This window comes from Oncorhynchus tshawytscha, linkage group LG02, assembly GCF_018296145.1.
Source record: "Oncorhynchus tshawytscha isolate Ot180627B linkage group LG02, Otsh_v2.0, whole genome shotgun sequence".
In the NCBI taxonomy this organism is placed as follows: Eukaryota; Metazoa; Chordata; class Actinopteri; order Salmoniformes; family Salmonidae; genus Oncorhynchus; species Oncorhynchus tshawytscha.
In genome coordinates this window covers 25,627,530-25,644,135 of record NC_056430.1, presented here as the reverse complement: position 1 = coordinate 25,644,135, position 16,606 = coordinate 25,627,530, and the positions used below count along the sequence as shown (strand labels likewise).

General features: G+C 41.2%; 1 protein-coding gene across 2 annotated transcripts in view; it reads right to left on the bottom strand.

Moving 5' to 3' along the window:
- The window catches only part of LOC112218970 (protein FAM107B), a 48,407-nt gene that overhangs the window by 17,319 nt on the left and 14,482 nt on the right, over positions 1 to 16,606 (bottom strand). Inside the window, exon 2 of one of the 2 annotated variants that reach the window (XM_024380219.2) lies at positions 8,658 to 8,730. In XM_024380219.2, coding sequence (XP_024235987.1) covers positions 8,658 to 8,730 — 73 coding nt within the window. Of the gene's footprint in view, positions 1 to 7,252; positions 7,452 to 8,657; positions 8,731 to 16,606 lie in introns of those variants that run through there. The other variant, XM_024380213.2, reaches the window with a different exon arrangement.

Below are 16,606 nucleotides of genomic sequence, written 5' to 3'. Positions count from 1 at the left end.
TAGTCCTGTATTGATGATTCTTCGGATGGCGTAGCGGGGTTTCTTTCAAACTGCTTGAGTCACGCTCCTTGAAATCGGCAGCGTTACCCTTTAGCTAGGGGCGGATGTTGCCGGTAGTCCATGGCTTCTAGTTGGGGTATGTACATACAGTCACTGTGGGGACGACATCATCGATGCACTTATTTATGAAGCCAGTGACTGATGTGGTGTACTCAATGCCATCGGAAGAATTCTGTAACATATTCCAGTCTGTGCTAGCAAAACAGTCCTGTATATTAGCATCTGACCACTTATTTATTGACCAAGTCACTGGTGTTTCCTAACCCTAACCCTAAGGTGCTAAAATGCTAAAGTTGCTAAAATGCTAACGTTGTCCGTGATGACATTCAAACTCCCAACCTTCGGGTTGCTAGACATTCGCTTTATACTCTCACCCAACTTCAGTTTTTGACTTAAGTAACCATCTGTCTTATGTAACCATATCAAACGTTACATATCATACTAATTTGAGTATCCTGGATTTACATTTACTATGTTACGACTAGTCTATGAGACCAGGCTGGCAACAAACATAAAAGGAAGGCCAGTTGTATCATTTGTTATGCAATGTAAAGTCCACAAAGTTCCGTGTGGAATGTTTGCTTATCCTTCATAAAAATAGACAAGACTCCCTCAAAAGATCAAGACAGACATGCAGTGTCACATATAGAGTTGCAAAGCTACCTGTAGTTTACCAATGTTACCGGACTCTTCAGTCATTTTGGTAATTAACAGAAATCGATGACAATCTTTCGTAAATTTGGTAATTCATACTTGAATAACTTTAAAATCTGTCTCCGTCCATTCGTTCATAAATTTTTTCGTTAGTAACGCGCGATATCTCAGACAGTATTGGGCCGATTTTTACTAAACTTGAGTGAATGATGTATCTTGCCATAGAGATCCGGCATTTACAAAATTAAACTCATTGGCCCAAGACAGGAGCTATAGTAATGATCTTTAACTATTTAGTCACACACGATATCTCAGCCGACTCATCGGGCTCCCACGCCTCAGCCGGCTCGTCGGGCATCCACGCCTCAGCCAACTCTCATGTCTCGGCAAGCCCATCAGGCTCACCCAGGGTGGCGCCACTAGCGGCGGGGTACTGTCACGCCTGCTCCTCCTCCCCCTCCCTGGCGCTCTAGGGCACTAGGCTGCCCATTGTCATGACGTTTCCCTTTTTGGGTACAGCAAGCCCCATCCCCCTGTCTCCTACTGTGGTCAGAGTGAGGTCGTAAAATCATGGAGGAGATTATCTCCTCATGGCCACAGTATATAGAGAGAGAGTAGAGTTTTCATAGAAGAGAACAAAGGAATTTATTCCGCCTCACAGAACTTGAGGTCCGACCAACATTTAGGTTCTGGAGAAGGTATAAAAGATTGGTGAAGAATCCAGCTACAAACTGATCCGTTTTGGTACAATTTTGTGAAACTCATGGGAGGCAATACTGCCACATTACCATAACGCTGTTTATATAATAGCCTCAGATATGAGGTTTACATCTAATTGTTGTATAAGATGAATGACTGAGGATGATACTGTTTGTAAAATTGTGTAATGTGATTTTGGACTGTTTAATGAAGGAAACTCCAATTCCCTTTTGAGTTGAACTAAATCAGAGGACCGCCCATGAGCACATTTAGGACCTGACGTCATGAGACAGCTTTTTCTGCAATTCCGAATAAAACCCCCATCTTGAGAATTTCTCAACAGACCATGTTGCTCTCAATTACGAGAGGACAAAGGTTTGAGACCAGACAGCTCAATCTTTTAACCATCCCACGTGGTTAAACTCTTAGACTATCGATACCGACAGAATAAGAACAAGTCTTTGATATGAATTACTAGTCTGCAGCTAAGAATTCGGTATCATTGAACACGAAGACCGACAACCGCCGAACCATCTATTCTATAACGACATGAATGAATGTCACTCTGAACTATCCATTCTAACCACGACAGAGAGGGAGGACAAACTCTCCAACAGAAACTAACTTTTCAGCGGAGATCCCAACGACACTGATTGCAATTGTTCCCGAATGAGTGAGCGTTCATGTGCAAAGGATTAACATTTCAATTGTTATAATTATCAACTGTGTGTTTTCTTATCCTAGTCGACCCCCACTTCCCTTTTGTACACCAAGCCACGATGCCGGTTTATCCCAGGGAAACTCGGTTATCATTTCCTTATAACTATCAACTGTTTGTTTATGCATTTCTGTGAATTACTAAGTTAGTAAATAATGATTTAAGACAATTGATGTATGGATGACTCATAGTAAAGACTTGGTTTGTGCAGATAGCCAACAATTTACGACGTTTGGAATGAGACTAACGTGAGGTAAAATTAATAATTCATTAATTAAGAAGACTAATTGATCAGATATTAAAATATCTGAAAAGTTGTACTAGGAAAAGTATAACTTTGTAATCAGAATATTTTCCTTGGTGCCCCGACTTCCTAGTTATTTACATTTGCCTGATTAGTTAATCACGAAATGCTAATTACAGAGAATCTTTGATAAAAAAATGAAAAGTCTTCAGTTAATGATTGTAAAGACATGACACCATTATTACGTGCACCAGCACATCTTTGGACTCACCTGGACTCCATTACTTTGCCCCTCCTATATCTGTCTGTTCCTCGGTTTGATCCCCGTGTCAGCATTATTGATGTTATGCTTCCAGTCAAGATGCTGTCCTTGTTTGTTTCATGTCGGTTATTTATTAAACGTCCCCTCCCTGTACTTGCTTCTTGTCTCCCAGCATCTGTCCTTACAAAAAATAAATACAATTGTGTACATTTTTTATATTTCATGCTGAAAGACGCATATTAAATACCAATGGTATTCACTAAGTTCATGGTTTATATTCAGGATAATGTTTTACAGCTTTGTAATTCTATTAGTTTTTTTCTAATCTTATTGAATTATTTCGTAGAGGACCAAAGATAATTACTAACAACTGTAAAAATCTGAAGTTCCCAAAAGGGCCACTAGATGTGATAGATTTCATAAAATCCTTGAACATTTACAAATTTCTGGTAGTTTACTGGTACATTTTAAAAGTTTATTTCCAGTAAAATACCCTCCCTTTGCAACCCTAGTCACATAAGAGACAGCCATGTACGATAATTCGGTAGGTCTTGAGTCATATAATCCTGGCTGTGGTTGTATTGATTTGACATTTAGGACTTGCTAGATGTCATCTCAGTGCACCCTGGGTAAATTAGTAATATCTGTGTGCACTGAGTCCATCATCCAGTTACATTGGCACAATGCATTTAGATGGATCTCTTATAACCCTGGAGGAGTATGGCAAATCATATTTTCATCTCGGTGTCTATGACAGGGGATGAGGCTCAGGCTACAGCAGAGTGGCTAGAGAAACAGGAGCCTTTTCAATCTTCATTATCCCACAATCTTTGCAGTAAACCATTTTAAGGTAAAATGCCATTTGAGTCGCTGTTTGTTCTTTGAAATGCTTTATAATGTCACTATTAGGTTCTGTTTGCATATTCCGAGTAAGTGGTTATTGGAGTCAAAGCAGGCTACACATTGTTTGATTATAAATGAGTATGGGAAATTATGGTGAAATAGCTGTGTCTGTCAACCAACTATTTCCTTTTGACTTTTGCCAAAGCACATTCACATTTGTTATGTGATATTTACTTCACTGCTACCCCAACAGGTGAATGCAGATGGTTAGGGAAATGATTGAATTCCTGTCTTATTTTATGACGCTATGCACCTTGGGAGGAAAAATCTGAGAGTGAAAGGGTTCTCAGATTGTATACAAACAGAACACTGGTTGTCATCGTGGCAACACAGGCTTAGCCCCTAAGATGACCAAAGCACCCAGTCTCCCAAGGGACAGGGCGGGGGAGTTGTTTTCCCAGAATACACTGTGAATACAGATTGTTGACACACCATGAAATTCAGACTGAGGCTCCATGAAGTCATTATCATTCAAATAGGCAAGGGTCTAACATAACAGCAGAAGCCTACGAGGACGCACGTTAGGCCACTAACCAGACATGCCATCAGAATCATACAGAACATACAGTAAACTTCATGGGATTGAATGAATCAGTTATACAGACAGAACAGTACAGACATGCTGCTTGAATAAGGGACCCCAGTACATGGTGTGCTTGTTTAAGTACAGTATTTGACTGTTTCTGCACTCAGGACAGTCAGTCACAATCTCCTAATAACTGTTCAAACATGTCCGGCAGGCAGCACAGTTTATTTGACTTGATCACAACTCAGCCATACCACAGAGGTGAACCCGGTGTTATACTATTTAAATAAACAAGACATCCAGATACTGCAAGTGAACACACATAATTTGCGAAATGTGGCTCAATAAGTTTGAGACATATGACAACAGAGCTGCCATTGATCAGTTTAAAATGCACATACAGTTGAAGTCGGAAATCTACATACACTTAGTTTGGAGTCATTAAAACTCGTTTTTCAACCACTCCACAAATTTCTTGTTAACAAACTATAGTTTTGACAAGTGTTAGGACATCTACTTTGTGCATACACAAGTATTTTTCCCAACAATTGTTTACAGACAAATTATTTCACTTATAATTCACTGTATCACAATTCCAGTGGGTCAGAAGTTTACACACATTAAGTTGACTGTGCCTTTAAACAGCTTGGAAAATTCCAGAACATAATATCATGGCTTTAGAAGCTTCTGATAAGCTAATTGACATCATTTGAATCAATTGGAGGTGTACCTGTGGATGTATTTCAAGGCATACCTTCAAACTAAGTGCCTCTTTGATTGACATCATGGTAAAATCCAAAGAAATCAGCCAAGATCTCAGATTTTTTTTTTTAGACCTCCACAAGTCCGGTTCATCCTTGGGAGCAATTTCCAAACATCTGAAGGTACCACGTTTATCTGTACAGACAATAGTACGCAAGTATAAACACAATGGGACCACGCAGCTGTCATACCGAGCTGACAAGGTACAAATCTGTCATTCTGCCCCTGAACAGGCAGTTAACCCACTGTTCCTAGGCCATCATTGAAAATAAGAATTGGTTCTTAACTGACTTGCCTAGTTAAATAAAGGTAAAATAAAATAAAAAATACCGCTCAGGAAGGAGACGCATTCTATTTCTTAGAGATGAATGTACTTTGGTGCAAAGTGCAAATCAATTCCAGAACAACAGCAAAGGACCTTGTGAAGATGCTGGAGGAAACAGGTACAAAAGTATCTATATCCACAGTAAAATGAATCCTATACCGACATAACCTGAAAGGCCGCTTAGCAAGGAAGAAGCCACTGCTCCAAAACCGCCATAAAAAAGCCAGACAAAGGTCTGTAACTGCACATGGGGACAAAGATCGTACTTTTTGGAGAATTGTCCTCTGGTCTAATGAAACAAAAATAGAAGTGTTTGGCCAAAATGACAATCGTTATGTTTGGAGGAAAAAGGGGGAGGCTTGCAAGCCGAAGAACACCATCCCAACCGTGAAACACGGGGGTGGCAGCATCATGTTGTGGGGGTGCTTTGCTGCAGGAGGGACTGGTGCACTTCACAAAATAGATCTCATCATGAGGCTATATTGAAGCAACATCTCAAGACATTTTTCTTTATTTAACTGGGCAACTCAGTTAAAGAACACATTCTTATTTTCAATGACAGCCTAGGAACAGTGTGCTAACTGTCTTGTTCAGGGGTAGAACAACAGATTTTTACCTTGTCAGCTTGTGGATTTGATCTTGCAACCTTTCAGTTACTAGTCTAATGCTCTAACCACTAAGCTACCATGCCACCCCTGACATCAGTCAGGAAGTTAAAGCTTGCTCACAAATGGGTCTTCCAAATGGACAATGACCCCAAGCATACTTCCAAAGTTTGTGGCAAATGGCTTAAGGACAACAAAGTCAAGGTATTGGAGTGGCCATCACAAAGCCCTGACCTCAATCCCATATAAAATATGTGGGCAGAATTGAAAAAGCGTGTGCGAGCAAGAAGACAACACACCTGACTCAGTTACACCAGCTCTGTTAGGAGGAATGGGCCACAATTCACCCAACTTATTGTGGGAAGCTTGTGGGAGGCTACCCGAAACATTTGACCCAAGTTAAACCATTTAAGGGCAATGCTACCAAGTACTAATTGAGTGTATGTAAACGTCTGACCCACTGGGAATGTGATGAAAGAAATAAAAGCTGAAATAAATAATTTTCTCTACTATTATAGTGACATTTCACATTCTTAAATAAAGTGGTGATCCTAACTGACTTAAGACAGGGAATTTTTTACTATGATTAAATGTCAGGAATTGTGAAAAACTGAGTTTAAATGTATTTGGCTTCAACTGTAAGTGGTCCTGTATTGTCCAATTGAAGGACAGATGGCTCTTCTACACAAAGAACATGTAATGTCCCAAGACTCAAGAGTACAAAACAAGCAAATCCTGCTTAAGCATTATAATTACATTATCTGAATTATTCTTGCTATGTGAAGTCATTGTGCCTGGTGATACCTTGGTGTGTCCAGCACATCGATTCCCAAACTGTTAACATGACAATCTGTGCTGCTGTACCAATGCATAAGGTATAGACATAGCTACCTGTCCTCAGTGGATTTTTCTATGAAACTGATCCTTTTTTTTCAACCTTTATTTAACTAGGCAAGTCAGTTAAAGAACAAATTCTTATTTTCAATGACGGCCTAGGAACAGTGGGTTAACTGCCTGTTCAGGGGCAGAACAACAGATTTGTACCTTGTCAGCTCAGGGATTTGAGCTTGCAACCTTCTGGTTGCTAGCCCAATGCTCTAACCACTAGGCTACCCTGCCGCCCTAGGTGCCCCCTGCTACCCTGCCGCCCCCTGATGCTCTCTGTGTCTCAAGTACACATATATGTACAGTACATTTCAGTTCATGTTTGTCTGTTCCAGGCCCAAACAATGAGCCCTCCTAAATGTGTCTAAAATACCTTCTCCCCCATAAGTAGAGACAATTGTAGCAGAGAACAACATCTAGTATCTACAAAGTTCCCTCCTGTTCCCTCACCTTCTCTCTACTTGCACAATTTCCCTTTTCCATAAATAAACAGAGCCTATAACATATTAAACACTGTCCTGCAAAATCTGTCTTCTGCTGAAGCCTCTGTGTCAGCCCTGCTGTTCTGTCATAGTGACAGAGTGGAGCATAGCTCTGCATGGGTCTTACCTGACTTGACCAGTACGTCCCTGGTCCTCTCAGCCTGGCCAGAAGGGAACAGGCTGTGACTGTGGGTGACTCTCTGTGCCATGCCTCTCTTGGTGTCTGTCTGTCTGTCTCCCTCTCTCTGTGTCCGGGTGTATCTGTGTGTGTCCTGCTTCAGCACTCCTTTAAGCATGCTTCTCTGCCCAGGCTAGAGTAAACAGTCACATGACCCCCAGGCATTCCACTGCCCGCCCCTCCCTCTCTCACACCCCTCGCACTCTCTCTCTCTCTCTCTCTCTCTCTCTCACTCTTTATCTCTAATATTATTACTCTATCTATTGCCTCTCCCCTCTGTCTCTAGCCTGCTGTTAGATTCTCTCTCTCCCTCTTTTTCTTTTGTCTTTTTCTCTATGCTCTCACTTTCCCTCTCCCCTACTCTCAATCTCTCTAGTTCTCTCCTCCATTCTTTCTTTCTTTCTTTTTTCCTTCCCTCTCTTTTCTCTCTCAATCTTCCACTCTATCCCCTCTTTCTCACTCACACTCTCACTCCTCTCTCTCTCCCTCTCTCTGATCCTCAGTGGTCTGTAGCTGGTAGGATTAGCAGAAGGCTTAAGCTCTCTCGCCTAATGCTCATATTAACCATAAGTCATCTGGGTGCTTTCATACTCAGTAGTGTAGTACACTAGCCAGGCTGGCAGTACTGGGAGAGAGCACACTGGGCTGTTCATCTACACATGGCTTTCCCAATGCCTCTGCTTTAAGGGGATGTAGAATGTATACAGTGTTAGCTAGATAGAGATTATGGGGGATGTCAGTATCAATGTGATATTTTCTTCCTGACAAAGAGAGGTGCACTTACCACTATAGAAAATAACTGAGTGACAAGGTGTTCACTGACTTATTTGTTAGTTATAAATAATGCTTTTGATAAAAAATAGCCAAAATTTGTCAACAAAGTAAGACATGGGATTAGGAAGAAATGTAAATCTCTTCAGCACTCTGATGAAAACTCTCCAAGACATGTTGATCTCAAAGTTGGACACTTTAGTTTATGTCGAGTACCACAAAATCCCTTTCACAAAATCAACGTAATCAGAGTTTATCATGTTAGCACAGGCACTAAATTGTAAGACTCTTTTAAGACTCTTAAGGTTCTTACTGGATGCTTTGAGCCCTTTAAAAAACGTTTTTTTTTTAATACATAACACAAACAGTGTAACCAGACCAGTGGACAGCCAAACGTGCCAAGTGTGCGGAAGTACCTCTACCTGGCTGGTATGGTCACAGTGATTGGAGGGCCAGGTCCATTACTCCGCTGTGTACAATGAGAGGCAGTGATAACACAAGATGGTAACTCAGAGTTGCTTGGCTTTACTTCCCAGGCATGTTATTGTTCCATGAGACAGTAACCGGAGAGGGCCAGACGTACCTCTGCCATTCCTGTGCTTTCCGTTTTTCACACACTGCTGCTGCTGCTGCTGTTGGTTGATGTTATACGTCTTCTGTAGAGAGAGGGAAAGAAGAATAGAGAGAGATGGGTGGGATGGGAGAGAAATAGAAATGGGTTCAGACGATACATCAGACCCTGATCATTGCTATTTCTCACATCCGCCCAGCATGCTTGTGATGTCATTAGTGTCTCCTCATTGATTTTAAATGGACATTACCGGTTTGGGGGCTATAAACAGCTAAAGGCCACTGGCACACAGTGACAGCAGGCATTAAACTGGCCCTCTCACCCTTCCATTCTTCCTCCATCTCTCTCACTTCTACTCCTCTTACTTCTATTCATTCCTCTCATCATCCTCCTCCTCCATCCTCTCTCCCTTCTCCTCCTCACCTGTATCCCTCCTCTTCCTCATACCTCTACACCCCTTCTGTTACTGCTCCTCCCCCTTTCCTTCTGCTCCCCACATCCCTTCCTGTTCATCATCACATCTCTCTCTCTCTCCCTCTCTCTCCCTCTCCCTCTCTCTCTCTCTCCCTCTCTCTCTCCCTCTCTCCCTCTCTCTCTCTCTCTCTCTCTCTCCCTCCATCTCTCTCCCTCCCCTCCCATCCTCCTTATCCCTCTCTCTGACAGGGCCCCAGAGGCCTGGTTGTCCATACTGAAGCCTTGCAGCACAGCCTCTTCACAGGGGTGAGCTGAGCTCCATTCAAAGGTCCTTTTGGACGCCCTCTCGGCTGTGTGAAAGGATATTGTGTTGCCGTCTACGGTTGCTAGGAGAGGCTTTCTCAGGCTTGGTTTGGTGACAAGGCCCTTACTGTCTTGAGTCCCCCCCATCCCCTACCTCCCTGGCATTACTGGGGGTGGGGGCATTTCTGTTAATCCACTGGTGGGGTATAGGGTAAATTCTGTGTCGTGCATGGAAATGGAGAGTTTGGGGGAATGGAGGTTTGGGGAGGGCAGTGTTTTAATGAATGATCTCTTTCTCCTAAATGTGTCTCTGTCACTGTGTTGGGTCAGGGTGTTCCTCATGTACTCTAAAAATGTACTGTAAATATGACAAACAGCAACAAACATGAATAATAGATGACCTCACATGGAAAATACCTAAACTCTGTTGATTGTATCATGTACTATTATGCATGTTATTGTTTCTAACATGATCAAAATAGAGGCTTCAGTCATGATAATGTCTAGAGACTAGTTGTTTAAATTGGTAAATGGAATACATTTATGTTGTGTAAAATGTAATAGTAATAATGGAAATAATCAATTTTTTCTACAACACATTGCTCCTAATATTCATGCTCTCTCTCGTTGCTTTAAAGTACAACATAGTTGCTCTAAGCAGTATTATGATTACCAGGGGCTCACTAAGAAGATATAAGAAGCAAAGCCTGTTCTAGTAACACTTGAGTCAAGTTTTAAATGAGCTTAGAGGGAATAAAAACTCCATATTTACAGCCACACTGCATAAACCCCTCTCTCATTGATGAGTCACCTCACAACGTCTATGAGCTGTGTGAATAAAGAACAGTAAGCTCCGTATTGATCTCGGTGATTATGAGTGTCCATAACTTTATCCTCTTAATTTTCCTGCCCCAGGAGTGTATCAAGGTTCGTGGCTTGCCTCTGCAAGTGGACAATCAAATCCAAAACAGGTCTGGTTCAAGGCTTGCCTCTGTAAGTGGACAATCAAATCCAAACAGGTCTGGTTCGTGGCTTGCTTCTGTAAGTGGACATTTAAATCCAAACAGGTCTCAGTAGGGCTGCAAAATTCTGCTAACTTTCCAGAAATCCCAGTTGGAGGATTCCTGGTCTAAATCCGTTCTGGAAGCACTGGACCAAGTCCCTACTGTGCAGGCTGGCTGACCTGGGTCTAGAATGTGTTTGTTGTGTTGTGTTTTTCCCTGGCCCAGTGTCTCATTACCATTAGTGGTCATTTGACCTTTCCAATCAGAGTCCTGTTTGATTTCCCTCATGTTTTATTAAGCAGACTCAGAAAGTGATTCTATACCTCTAACCCTATAATAAGGGGTGAGACAAAGAGGTTTGACCTTTTTTTGTCAAATCAATTTGGACCCTGATCCGGTGATCTGGTGCTCTGGTTTCACCCCTCAGGGTAGTCAGGTTACCCAGACGACACAGGCTGTTAGCAGAGGCCGTGGACAGGAGAGTAGGGTTGCTAGAAAAGTACACAAGCAATGCACCTTCCAACTACTAACTCTAACTTGAACCCGCACCTTAACCATAACCTTGATATTGCCTGATTACCCGCTCACACCCAGTTAAGCACTCAGTTACACATTCGCAAACATGTATACAGGCACACATGCACCCACACAAAATGTGAGTATATCATGATAATTACACAAAGTTATGATTATGTTTGGATTATCCCTTTGAATAGAGTCTTACTGAATATTTGAATATTGGACACAATTTCAACCCTGGATATAAATAAATACATTTAAATATATATTTCTCTAATTACAAAATCAAGTCTTGTAGCTGACACTGCCTCAGTACAGTACACTGTGTTCCCTACATAAGGGATTTTGCCATTTTATTGTCCCCAATGAGAAAGTAAAACCCACAATCACTGAAATATTCTTTAGGTTTCAATGTATTTTTTTAGCAGCAGAGGTCAGAGCAAACAGACAGATGTCGTCGACAGCCTTCACCAACCGTTTTTGTTTTACGCCCCCCTGAGTCATATGAGCCCCTTAACGTAGTGCTCTCCTAGTGAGATGAAAGCGCAGTAAAAGCAGAGAGCTTGTCAGTGGCATTCAGGACACTACCATTAGATGAGACAGAGGGAACTACTGCCCCAGAGATTGTTGGCTTGACATACTCTCCAAAATGCCGATTTAGAACCTGACACCTGTAGTAAGACATTGAAAAGGAAAAGGCGCAACGCTCACTCACCATAAAAAATGCATTGTTTATTTAAAAGGTGTAAAGCACGATCGGTTTGAATCCCACTCCAAGTTTTCATTAAACAAAAACAGTCAGGACCCTGTAAATAGAGACTCAGTTAGCAACCCAAAACAAACCTCATGTAGATCCTGACTTACCAAGGAACTAACATAGCTTTTCCAAATCCTAACTGGAGTAATCAGTGGGCAAACTGAAACACTGACCATGTTGTACACTGCTGAAGGGCCTGTCACCAGCATGTGTCTGTGCCACTAAATACACTTTTCCATGCCCCTCTCTGTCCTTATCTTTTCCTAAATAAGTCTATAAGACAATGTTCCCACATTCACTGAGACTGCAATCACATTAAATGCTACATATGTCGGCTCAATTGGAAATTACCGTTAAATGCCAAGTGCGCTGTAACGCAGATATGTATTTTTATTTATTTTTTATTTAACTAGGCAAGTCAGTTAAGAACAAATTCTTATTTACAATAACTGCCTAGGAACAGTGGGTTAACTGCCTTGATCAGGGGCAGAACAACAGATTTTTACTTGTCAGCTCAGGGATTCAATCTAGCAACCTTTCAGTTACTGGCCCAACTCTCTAACCACTAGGCTACCTGCTGCCCCAGATCTACTGCCGGTCGGATTGAATCCCAGCCTTCGATAGTCACAGCACAACAAAGATGGGAACCATGCCATGAAGCGGATCCAAGATCAGTTCTTAGGGACAGTGCCCACCTCAGGCCAGTACATTAGTCACTCCCACCTCCCACTGTCTTTAATCTCAGGAAGGCAGATTCTGCACCACAGGTCATCGCAGCTCAACATGAACCATGTTCCACTATTCCAGCTACCCTCCAGGAAGGAAAAGTAATGCACTTAGACAGGACACAATGTTTTACAGATGGTTTTAAGATGTAACGTTCAGATCTGGGAGGCCTTGTAAACTACAAAGCGTTCCCTTTCCTGCAACAGGCTTTAACATGCACGATACACACACACACACGCACAGACACTCAACAACAACACACAATAAACCCAATGGTACTGATTCAGATTCTTACATGATCAGATTGAGTTGAGTCTGACACCTAGTGGAGAAACAGGTATACTTCTCTGCTCTCTACAGATCGTGGTGGCAGTAATTAACTTCAGAGCAAGGCACGCTAAAGATAACTAAGCTCATTACAGCTACAGTACCATTTCAGGTCATATAATTGTCGGGCACTAACCATATGCTTCAGTGAATAAACAGATCTCTGAGGGATTTGAACTGTTTTCAGTATAATGTCCTATATGGTGGAGCCAGAAGAGCTTGTTATGAGGTCAGGGCCATGCAGGTAAACAAACACCATCTGGTCCTATAAATCTGCAGCTGGGCCCCTGTAGGTCACATCAGTGTTGTGTTCGAGACCACCTAAAGCAAGACCAATTCAAGACCGAGACCAGGAGGGGGACAAGGGGTTCGAGACCGAGGCAAGACAGAGACCAGAAAAATGAGAGTCCAATTCAAGACCATGACTGTAATTTTGTCAAATCACCACCATAACAGAGTTCAACATGTCCAATATTTCTGTGTTCATATTTCAGAACAATGTATGGATTCTTCAGACATTCAGAATATTGAAAAAATGTATGCTGAGGGAAAATAGAGCGAGTCTACAAATTATTACTAACCCAAACACAGTGGGGAACAATGGGCCTACTACGCCTTCAGAGAAGGGTTAAGGATTTCTACAATAATTATTACAATTATATTATTATTTTTCAATGATCTGATTTAATCTGTTCAGTTTTTGTTGGAAAGAAAAGGGTTAACACTGAATAGAAAACAATATCCAATCAGGATTTTTCTTTGCTGTCTCTGGGGAGATAAATAGAGCTAGCAATGTCAGCCATTGGCTAGCTATATAAAGACATCTGCCATTCAACTATATTAGGGCAACATTTTGGAGTGACAGTGGAATCAACCTATCACATTTTGACTTAATGGGTGGGATTGCTTTTACAAAAACATATGGGAACTTCTAGCTAGCTTTTGTTGTTGGCTAGTTTGCAGCGGCTGCAGCAGGTGTTATCAAAGAGGATATTGTTGCAAATGTGTTAGCAACTGCCTTTGCAAGAATAACTTTCAACAAGAAGTTATGTTTCAAATGATCGACATCTGATGGGTGAAACTGTGTTTTTTATTGCAGCATGCTTACTGTTGTTCGCCATGTCTTTGAAAATAACTTATGTGCGTGAAACATTGTAGCATTTAAAGTGGAACTGACAGCATTTTAGCAACTTGAAATCTCATTAAAATCTTTTCATTTACACCACTGGGAAGAATATGACACTTTTTAAAACATTTTCTGACAACCGACCACTAAGATGTGAAACTAGGCGCATGTTGCACATCACTACTCTACAGGAGCGGCATTTGAACGTAAATGTCTAGACAATAGTGACTCATACACAGCTAGATGTGGCTGGGGGATGGTTATAGCATTTCCTTCACACATCCCATCAATTTAGAGACGTGTGTAGGGTAAGCCTCATATAATAATGATAAAATATTTTTATCTGGACACTTTCTGTTTTTGATATTGCTACTATGCAATTAACCATTTCAGTGTACTGTTTATACCTTCTGTATCCTGTGCATGTGACAAATAAACTTCATGTAGCATGTGTTTACCACATGGCCTAATGTGAATCTTTAAAGAGATTTGTGGGGCTAAGGCTTAAGAGGATGTGAATGATGCTGAATGGGTGTAGACAAAGAAGAGCTCTCCAGTAGGTGTACCATTACATTCAAAGGGCATTTTCTCAAAAGTGTAGTTCGAAGTTTATCAAATTTCAAAGCAGAATTACTTTCCTATTGTTCCTCAACTGCAGTGTATGACATAACATTTTCTAGCCCCAACTCTCTACTTTTATCCAATGTAAAAAAAAAAACATTTCAAATTTTTCTAGATAAGACCAAATCGAGGAGCTCGGTCACATATGGTCATTTTCAAGATTTCATAAATTCTTAGAATGTTTGGGAATTATGTATACTAAGGCAGTGGTTCCCAAACTTTTTATAGTCCCGTACCCCTTCAAACATTCAACCTCCAGCTGCGTACCCCTCTAGTACCAGGGTCAGCGCACTCTCAAATGTTGTTTTTTTTGCCACCATTGTAAGCCTGCCACACACACACTATACAATATATTTATTAAACATAAGAATGTGTGAGGTTTTTGTCACAACCTGAGTTGTGGGAAATGACAAAGAGTTCTTATAGGACCAGGGCACAAATAATAATATAACAATAATCAATAATTTTGCTCTTTATTTAGCCAACTTACATATGTTCATCAAAAATTGTGAATAAATCACCACAGGTTAATGAGAAGGGTGTGCTTGAAAGGATGCGCATAACTTTGCAGTGTTGGGTTGTATTGGAGAGAGTCTTTCCACACACAGTTTGTGCCTGTATTTAGTTTTCATGCTAGTGAGGGCCGAGAATTCACTCTCAAATAGGTTCGTGGTTGCAAAGGGCATCAGTGTCTTAACACGGTTTGCCAAGGCAAGAAACTCTGAGCGCAGCCCTATCCAGAAATATGGCAGTGTCCTCTGATTAAATACAATTTTCACCGAACCGCTTGTTGCAATTTCGATGAGGCTCTCTTGTTCAGATATCGGTAAGTGGACTGGAGGCAGGGCATGAAAGGGATAATGAATCCAGTTGTTTGTGTTATCCGTTTCGGGAATGTACCAACATAATTGAGCGCCCAGCTTACTCAGGTGCTTCGCTATATCACATTTGACATTGTCCGTAATCTTGAGTTCATTTGCACACAAAAAAAATCATACGATGATGGAAAGACCTGTGTGTTGTCCTTGTTAAACCTCTTTGGGATATGTGGGACGGTAGCGTCCCACTTGGCCGAAAGCCAGAGAACATGCAGAGCGCCAAAAATAAAATAAATTCCTAAAAAATCTTTCATGAAATCACACATGTAAGATACCACATTAAAGTTACACGTGTTGTGAATCCAGCCAACATGTCAGATTTCAAAAAGGCTTTTCGGTGAAAGCAAACGATGCTAATATCTGAGGATAGCACCTCCATAAACAAAAGAGAGAAAACATATTTCAACCCTGCAGGCGCGTCACAAAACGCAGAAATAAAAATGTAAATCATGCCTTACCTTTGATGAGCTTCTTCTGTTGGCACTCCAATATGCCCCATAAACATCACAAATGGTCCTTTTGTTCGATTAATTCCGTCCATATATATCCAAAATGTCCATTTATTTGGCACGTTTGAAAACACCGGTTCCAAATTGCACAACGTGACTACAAAATATCTCAAAAGTTACCTGTAAACTTTGCCAAAACATTTCAAAATACTTTTGTAATACAACTTTAGGTATTTTTTAAAGTAAATAATCGCTAAAATTGAAGACGGGATGATCTGTGTTACAGGAAGAAAACAACCTGACGCATGCTTTCTGGTCATGCGCCTCTATCAAACAGTACACATGAAGTGACCCTCATTCAAGATGGCCGTACTTCTTCATTACACAAAGGAATAACCTCAACCAATTTCTAAGGACTGGTGACATCCAGTGGAAGTGGTAGGAACTGCAAGCAAGTCCCTTAGAAATCTGGATTCCCAATGAAAACCTATTGAAAAGAGAGTGACCTCAAAAAAAAAATCTGAATGGTTTGTCCTTGGGGTTTCGCCCGCTACATAAGTTCTGTTATACTCACATGATTCAAACAGTTTTAGAAACTTCAGAGTTTCTACTAATAATATGCATATCTTATCTTCTGGGGATGAGTAGCAGGCAGTTGAATTTGGGCATGCTTTTCATCCAAAATTCCAAATGCTGCCCCCTATCCTAGAGAAGTTTAATGCAGACAGAGAAGAGCTCCAACGTCTTAATCATAGCCTCAATTTTGTCCCGCACATCGAATATAGTTGTGGTGAGAGCCTGTAATCCTCGATTCAGATCATTCAGGAAAGAAAAAAC